This window comes from Macrotis lagotis, chromosome 6 (assembly GCF_037893015.1).
Source record: "Macrotis lagotis isolate mMagLag1 chromosome 6, bilby.v1.9.chrom.fasta, whole genome shotgun sequence".
Classification (NCBI taxonomy): domain Eukaryota; kingdom Metazoa; phylum Chordata; class Mammalia; order Peramelemorphia; family Peramelidae; genus Macrotis; species Macrotis lagotis.
In genome coordinates this window covers 30,424,991-30,434,334 of record NC_133663.1, presented here as the reverse complement: position 1 = coordinate 30,434,334, position 9,344 = coordinate 30,424,991, and the positions used below count along the sequence as shown (strand labels likewise).

The following is a 9,344-nucleotide window of genomic DNA, read 5'->3' as shown; positions in this document are numbered from 1 at the left end:
GTCAGGAGAAGGGTCTGACCCAAAATCTTCTTGGCTGTCCTAAGCCACTGCACTGTACCGTCTCTTTTTATTTCAGTAAAATGCACTTTCTTAAATTAGAACATTACTTCTATTTAAAAAAGCAAAATAACTTATGATTGACAGTCAGCCAGTTGGAAAAATTTCAGAAATTTTGGTCTTTTAATATGATTGCCAAAGCATTTTCAGATTTTTTATAACATGGCAGCCAGTGCCATTTAGGTGAATGGTCTGTCTGTCAAGGTCAGTTAACCTCTACTGGCTCCACAATGACATCTTGTGGCTAACTGCAATTGTATTCCAAGGTCTTGAGTTGGTAGCCCATATGTACCAGGGAGGGTGAATCATTTTTCAAGGGCTGGGGGAAAACGAAAAAGGAAATCAGAGAAATACAATAAGTATTCTATTGTCTTTGAAACTACTTCTCGAAAGAATCTATTAAGTCACACTTCCACACACTTCCCCTGGGATGCTAAGTGGTGTGGACAATGATGGACTTGAGCTATCAAATGATCCAGAATAATCTTCTGAATTAGCAGGGAAAGGGGAATTTATTTTATCATATTCTAATTCCTTAGAATTTGTAAATCAATATGAAGCATATGTAGGTAGTAGAACAGGAATTGGGATAGGGGATTAACCTGTGATTTCCTTGATATAAAGAACTCCCAGAGGAGGAACTACCCTTTACCAATGCTGTTTAGCACCCTTGCTCAGGATCATACAGTCAGTATATGACAGAGACCGAACTGGGCCTCAGATATTCCAGGCTCTGAGGTCAGTTCCAAGGTACCACCCTACTTTTCCTATGACCCATGAAACTTAAGGAAAAGGTTCTTTCCAAGCTGAAGGGAAGAGGGGTACCTACTTAGGCAGACAATCAGAGAAATTGGGACACTTTAAGAATTCGTTTTCTCAGGAATCTCTCTGGCACCAAGATCTAAGGAGGAAGGAAGGTAGAGCAGATAAGTGCTCCCTCTCTCTTTCCCTTCTTTGTTCCATAGCTTTAGCACCTGAGCAGGTACCCTTTTCAGTCTCCTTTTCTGTAAGAATTGTGGTCATGAAAAATGGTGGTAATTCTCTTTTAGACAAAATAATCAATTGTGTTAATAACAAGTAAATGAGCATAACTGGAGTTCTACATTAAAGATGATCTCTGGAAGCTTGACCTCTGTCAGAGAAGACAAAGTCTTTAGGCAAGGTCAAAGCTGGTGCAGAATAGTCAAAGGCAAGCCTAGCTTTTTGTGAGATTCCAAATATATGTAGCGTGGGAGATCCAGGTAAATAGCTAGGGAAGCCCTTAGCAGTTTATAATGCCCCAATTAAGTAAGTGGCCAAGTGCTCCTCCCCATTCTGAGTGGCTCTGTTTGTTTATTCTCTAGGAAAGGTGATCAGGAGATTATATGACATGTACAATCTCCCAATAGCCTTCATTAATGTGCCATGTTAGATCTGGTGCTTCTCCAGGTCTGAGACAGAGAGTACATCAAGGAGAAAATGTGTTCTAGCTTGGGGCTATGCACAGTATCAGATCTTGAGAGCACCAGAGACTGTAATCAAGTTGAAAACACCCTTTCCCAAACATGCCAGATGAAGTTGCACTATAATAACAGTCGTCCATATTTATGAGCAGGATCATGGTACTAGCACAAGAGTTTTGGTTGTGGGGTCAGAAGAAGTGCAGCCAAGTCCTACCTTGCCATGGCCTTTGAGCAAGTCTTTCTAGGCTTCAGTTTTCTCATATCTAGAACTAGCAAGTTGGTTTAGATAGCTTTAACAATGACTTCTAACTCTGAACCCAGGATCTGCTAGACCAATTTAAAGTTTCCTAAGGGCTTCCCTCAAACTTTATGGGAAAAGGCAACAATATTATTATTATTATACCCATTTAAAAGGTTTTGAAACCTCTCTCTTCATAATCATATTTCATGACTATTGAATCATTTTAACCTGGTCTCTTGCTCCAAAAATCTTGACCTACTTTCTTTCTTGATGGAACTGACTTTATCAGCTCCAGTTTCTTGTATGTATGTATGTATGTATGTATGTATGTATGTATATATATATATATATATATTTATAATAACCACTCACTGAAAGTAGATTCTATTTATTGTGTACTTTTTGTCTAAGTCCACCAAATCAATCAATCAGCCAACCAATCAATCAGAAAGTATTTATTCCATTCTAGGATATGGCAGACTCTATGCTAAGCACCGAGGATGCAAAGGAAGAAATAAGAGCTTACATTCCAAAAGTATTTTCCTTTTATTCTTCCCATCTCTAATGGGTTCCCTCCAAGCCTTTATCTCTCTCTCAGCTCCTTTATGTCTTCACATCAACCCCCTCTTGCATTCAAGCCTTTCAAAATTACATCTTGGCTGACTCTAGTCATACTGGAATGTCTACTCTAATAGTAGTGCTTCCTGGGCCCGTGTCTTTTAGAACAAACATTAGCAGTTTGAATTCCCAGCCTACATTATGACTACTCTGTTCCCGAAGTGATCCTCTCAATCAAATATTATTTTGGAGGAGGGAAATTTTCTACCATCATTTTCTTCTCTATTCAAGTTAGTGTCCTCTGGCACCCACTGGAGTTGGTAGGTAAGGACAAGGGAGTGGAGAAAAAAGAAAAAAAGAGAAATGACAAAGGACAAGCAATATTATTTTCTCTTTTTCATACTCCTGTTACCAAACATCTCATCATCCCCAAATGATACAATATTTTCCCAAAATTGCTAATCAAGTCAAATTAATTCAACAAACATTTGAGTGCATACTGTGTACAAGGTTTAATGGATAGGAGATTGGACCAATACTCAGAAAGACCAGGGTTCAGAATATATCTCAAACCCTTCCTATGACCTAGGCAACAGAAGGGAAGAGAAGGGAAAGGGGGTGAAAGGAATAAGAATTTATACAGTTCCAACTATACTCTAGGCAAATCACTTAAATACTCTAAATTTTCCCATCTGTAAAATAAGTAACTTGAACTCAATGACCTCCATGGCCTCTTTAAATCTATCCAATAAATATACTCTTTGTCCACATAAAGACAAAAAAGGAGAGGAACAGAAACAAGTACAATATAAATAAATATATTATGCCTTATTATTCAGTGGGATCAGTTATTTCTTGAGTTCTTGAGATTTAAAGAGACTTTGAAGAAAATGTGAACTTAAAATCCTTCCCATAAATGAAAGTCACATGCATTTATGCATTTATATTTATACATGTGGTGTATAAAATGTGTGAACTACAGAAGCAAAGATATAAAACTATGTATGTCTATGCTATATGCATTTTAAATACCCTTGTGAATAATATGCACATAATATTTTGTACTCTAAGAATAGACATTTTGGTTATTTAATAACTTGAGGCCATATTAACCCAAAACAAGAAAGATCTGATATTTTATGGTGATTTTATTTTGATTTTCTTCAACTCTTTGGAAAACTGATTGTGTAGAAGTCTGTTTGGAGATCTGGATTGTTTCTGGCTTCAGAAACTGTCTCCTTTCTTGTTTTAGGAATTGTCATATCCTGGGAGCAAGAAATGTCCAACCCAGCACTGCTGGTTCGATGCAGAGATGTTATAGCTGTTGGAGGACCTGATGATTTTCTTGTAGAAGAAGAAAAGGGAAAAGGAAGAGGAACACTTGCCATGCAAACTATACTTCCCAGACGTTGAGATACCTTTGAAAACAAAAATTATTACAATAGTTAATTCTCTAAATATTTTCAATAACACTAACAATTTTCAAACCCCAAGTTGGACCAATTTGCTATAAGATTTTCAATTCATAGTTACAGGGAACATGCCTTAGATTTCATTTGCTTTTCCCTCTCATTGAGAGGTTCTGTAGGTCATGAAAAGAGTGTTGACTTAAAGACTAGAGGGACCAGGGTTCACATCCTTACTGAGACACTACTATGGCCTTGACCAAGTCATTGAACCTCTCAAAGTCTATTTTCTTATCTGTAAAATGAAGATAATAATAATCCCAATACCTACCTTACTGGGGGGTTGTGAGGGAAAGGGTTTTTCGGGCCTTCAAGTGATTTAAAAATGTGAATTCCTCTTCATTTATTTTGCCAGAAAAATTTTCAATATCTGACTGTTAAGACTAGGTAGTGGAAATTCTTAATGACCTTTCCCCCTAAAAATAGCAATCAGTAGAGACACACTCTAGAGAAGAAACAGGAGACAGAATGTGCCTGGTGTTCACTTTCACTACCTTGCCTGCCATCTTCTTCAGAGACTGATGGAGACATCCAAAAAACTCTGAGAATGGCAAAGATCTCAGCCAAGTGCCTAGAGTCCTCATAGAAAGCAATCCAAATGAAGAGACAGCCTCAGAATGACTCCCATAGGAGTGACAGCCACGTCTTTTGAAGACCCAGAAAAGAAAGTTCTTAGCAATTAAGTCCTTGTCATTATAATATGATTCAACATCAGAAACTGATAAGATTTTATGAAGGGAAATGATATTTTAAAAGCGGCATCATCTGCTTTACCATTATACCCAAAGCACCCTGGATTCTTTCTTTTTTTCTTGTTTTTCTGAAAGGCAATGAGGTTAAATAACTTGCCCAGGGTCACACAGCTAGATAATTATTGTGTCGGAGGCTGATTTGAACTCAGGTCTCCCTGACTCCCAGACCAATGCTCTATTCACTGCACCACCTAGTTGCCTCCCTGGATCCTTTCTATTTGACTTTCATCTGAAAGTTTCTATGTAGTCTTCCTCATTAAAATGTGATTTCCTTGAGAGCAAGGATTATCTTAGTTTTTGATCCGTAATCCTAGCACTTAGCATAGCACTTTACACATAGTAAGAGCATGATAAAATGCATCATTCTTTCATTATCTTTCCAGTTGTACTGAAGCTCAACTTCATCTTTCACTATTAGTAACCTAACACACTGAATTCTACATTCAGTATGGAAATAGTACTTCTTTTCTTTGGGTGTCACTTAAAACATACCCTTCAGGTGATAGGGAGGAATCTCAGAACAGTGATGTATCTGAAATGCAGCCAAAACTCTCTTTGAAAGACCTACTTATCACAGAATCAACCTTTACTCAAACACTGACTCTTGCCACATAGAGACAGGACCAACCAAGTTGCCACAAGATACCGGACACCTTAGGGAATAGACATACAGACACAATCTTCTCCCCAAACTGTTTCCTTAACAGTTACTATGTTCTGGTAGAATTTAATTTAGTCCTTGAAAATAGGGATTGTTTCTTTTACTTTTTTGTCTTTATGTCACCAGCTTTGAGCACAATGGCACATAGTAGGTGATTAGTAAGTGTTTTTCAATAGATTGATTGATGGATACACAAGAATAGAGATAAAAAGACCTATCCATACCAGGGAAGCTCACATAATGGAGAAACTCACATAATGACAAGTACCATTTCTATACCCAGCTTCCTTTACTTCTTGCTCTGAGGCTAGTCTGGATTTCAACTTTGGTCAGTCTAATTAAATCTTGTAACAAGTCTTTCTCTTCCTTGGTTATTCCTGGTTACCCAGTTCCCATATCCACTATAAAGGTGGAACAATGGCATTCTGTCAAGTAAATAAGTCCATTGTTGTAGCTGTAAACCAGGTGACAGCTCAAGTTCACCAAAGTCGCTGACCATGGTACCAGCAGTGGGAGGCTGAGCCCCTCTTAGTTGATTTTTATGTATATCTACCACATTTGATGGGAGTACTAAAAATGACAAAATACATAAGAGGGGAAAAAAATCTAAAAATAGAGGCAGGTAATGAGAAAGAAACAAAGAGCAAGTGGAGAAAGGATGAAGAAAGACTTGGACTGAGACAAGAAAAAATAGGAAGTCAAATTAATGGATTAAATGAAAGTCTAGGAAACATTGTTCTCATTATGAGATGACACAATAAAATATTCAAGCCATGAGTCTTCTATATTTAGAGATATCTCAAGGGAAGCAGACCACATTTCATGATTAATATTCAACACAAATGCTGAAAGCGCGACTAGAAAATAAACAGTGAAAAATAATTTTGATTTGGCTAAAAAAGAGGTTGGAGAATCCACTGAGAATTCAAATTGATTAATAGTTTTCCTTTTTTTCATTTTCAGATCATTATCCTAGGGAAAGGAAAAGCAGAATGAAATGAAAAAATCCATCTAGTTATGATGTTTCTTTCTCAAAGACATGAAATCTTCCCAAAGAACAGTTCAAATATTAAGTAGCTTTTTTTTTAGAATCAAGGAAACCCTAGTAATATGATAAAAAAAGATAAGGTCAAAAGGATTGTGGGAAAGAGTTTGATTTATAATTGAATCATTTTCCAATAATTTCCTGTAATTCTATAATTTCTTGCTTAAGGTAAAGTTATAACTTATAATAATGGATTCCTAGTACTGAAAGGACTTCTGAAAAATTTTTTGTTTAATCACTACTCAAAACACATCACTTCTAAGAATTACCAACAAATAACCATCCAGTCCTTATTCAAAGATTTCCAGTGACTGGGAACTCACTCTGAATTTTTGGAGAACTCTAATTAGAATTATAAATGTCAAAACTAAAAGGAAACTTGGAGATCAATAAGTCCAACCCCCTTTCTTTTACAAATGAAGAAGTTGAGGCTTAGAGATATTTGGGACTTACCTGAGGGTTACAAGCAATTGAGTCTCCAAATTTGGTGCTCTAACATCTTGTTAAAAAGTTTCTCTGTATATTGAACTGAAATCTGCCAGCTTATAAATTCCAAGTCTTGATCCTCATTTTGTCTTCTGGGACCAAGAAGACCTTCCCTTTTAATATTAGAAGACAGTTTTCATTCCCCTTGGCTTCCTCCCACCACTCTGCCTCAGTTGCCACTTCAGGTTAAAGCTCTTTGGTTCTCTCATTAGATTATTGTATACTATAATAAGATTCGGAGCTAGACAGGGATCAGTTTTTTACAAGGGATCAATAATTTTACAAGGGAGGAAACTGGCCCAGAGAAGTTAAGTGACTTGTCCAAAGTCACAGGAGAAATTAGAAGCAGAGAAGAAATTTGAAACCTTGTCTTCTAATTCCACATTTAGGGCCCTTTCCACAATATTATGCCACAGATTCCCTCATCCTCTCTCTCCTGCAATATTCCAGTTGTTTAATGCCTCTTTGGAAGTACTCAGAACTGAGCACAGTACTACAAGGGCCATCTTACTGCTCCTAGATGAGAAGAGAAATGTTACAGAATGGTTAGAAATTAAGACTCATCTTTAACGAGTATCTCTGGGCAAATTATTATTCTCTCTCGATGCCTCAGACAACTCTTAAATAATACAAGTTGTGGAACAGTGACTATCTGTATTGGTAGAAATTTCTATTATCATAGTTGTATAATGTCTCTCTGTCTCAAGACTCTCCCCATTCTAATTCATTCTCTAGTCAACTCCCAAAGTGGTCTGATAGTGTTCTCCCCTCCTCCCAACAAATTCTAGTGGCTTCCTAATGGTCTTCAGGTGCAAATATAAAGTTCTCTGATGTTTAAAGCTCTTCATCCTTTGGGCCCTTTCAACCTTTCTAGGTTCTTAAACTTTGTCCCATTAACTCAATTAACAACCCTTTCATTTTATATTCTGCCTAAATTCTGAAGATTTTCACTGGCTAATCCTAAAGCCTAGAATTCTCTCTCTCATCACTTTCATCAAGATTCAGCTCTCCAGAGTTACTGTCTAAAAGATTAAAAGATTATCACCTTCTATAGCAGAAGCAAGGGACCTCCAGCCTACAGGTCATAGATTTTAATTGCAGGTATTTATTTACAACTGAGATAAAATTATTCCTTACTTATAGGAAATTTAGCATTTTAAAATGTGGTGGTTTTTTTTGGCAAGGCAATGGGGTTAAGTAGTTTGTCCAAGGCCACACAGCTAGGTAATTAAGTGGCTGAGGTCGAATTTGAACTCAGGTCCTCCTGACTCCAGGACTGGTATTCTATCCACTGTGCCAACTAGCCGCCCCCCCCCAATGTGTTTTTGAGAGAAATAATGCAATCTCACTGAAACAGGGCTCAACCAGTGAAGAAACTCCCTCTTCTTATACAGATCGATATCTGCTTTGCAAGGTTGTAGTCTTCTAGAATTGTCTCATGCAAAACGCCTCTGTTGGGGTCCTAAACCAGTATGTTGGGGTTTTTTGGTTGTTTCCAGAGGGATTAAAATGCTTTTTAAGACATCTTAATAAATGGCACACCTAGGGGTGGCTAGGTGGCACAGTGGATAGAGCACTGGACCTGGAGTCAGGCCTGAGTTCAAATGTGTCCTCATACACTTAATAATTACCTAGCTGTGTGACCTTGAGCAAGTCACTTAACCCCATTGCCTTAAATAAATAAAAAAATAAGTGATTGGTGGATTCTTTCTATTTCACTTTGCCTTCTGGTTGTAATATATACAAGTAATTTTCTGATATGATTTCTTAAATATGATGTCCAAGTTCCATGAATGATCGTGACTTTTAGGGAGTCAATGATTCTGAAATTCTCTCTTCTCAATCTGTTTTTCATTTAGTTTATTTTTGATAGTAAGATATTTTGCATTTTCTTTCAATTTTTCAATATTTTGACTATGTTCTAAGATTTTTGCTTCATTCTATTTTTTTTGAAATTCACTACTTGAGAGAGGGTTTTCTACCTTCTATTCTAAGTTATTATTCTTTTTTTCTTCCCAGTTTCTCATTTCATTTTTGATTTTATTTGTTTATCAGTCTTTATTTCTTACAACCATTCATTTGACAGTCTTTTTTTTTCTTTTTTGGAGATTTTGATTGTAGCTATTACAGAATGTTCTCTTCTTGGTTTACCTCATGGAACATAATATTCATCTTAAACCATAGTATTAGTTCATTGTGTTTAGTATTTTCTTCTGTTTGTTCTTAATTTCAACCTCAAATCTTATTTTAGAGTTTTGCGCTCAAGCCAGTCCCTTCTTACCCTCTTGTATGGGTTGAGTAGGCCTAGTTTGATCTGTTAATCTGTATTAGGTAGTTGGTATGAGGTCCTCCCAGCTCTGCCTCAATCCTTGCTTCTTTCCCAGTCTCTTGGTGGTTTTTTGTGATTCTGGCCTCAGCTAGATGCAGTCAACTTCTTGTACTGTTTCTAATCCACAGTTGGCTTTGTCCCCCTGCTGGGATCTTGATAGGTTTCCAGAAAGATTTCTACTTATCATAATCGACTCAGGACTCCTGCATAGCCTCCCTAGAACTGGCTGGCATCCAGAAGCTGAACTGGTCCGAATCTCATTCTATGGTTTCGTGGTCCTTGGTAAGCCCTGCCTCCCTGTGCAGTG

General features: G+C 37.2%; 1 protein-coding gene across 1 annotated transcript in view; it reads right to left on the bottom strand.

Annotated features, from left to right (window-relative positions):
* Positions 1 to 301: 301 nt before the first annotated feature.
* The window catches only part of SAMD7 (sterile alpha motif domain containing 7), a 31,603-nt gene continuing 22,560 nt past the window's right edge, over positions 302 to 9,344 (bottom strand). The window contains exon 6 of the mRNA XM_074192729.1: positions 302 to 376. Within this exon, the coding sequence (XP_074048830.1) occupies positions 302 to 376 (75 nt within the window). The remainder of the gene's footprint in view (positions 377 to 9,344) is intronic.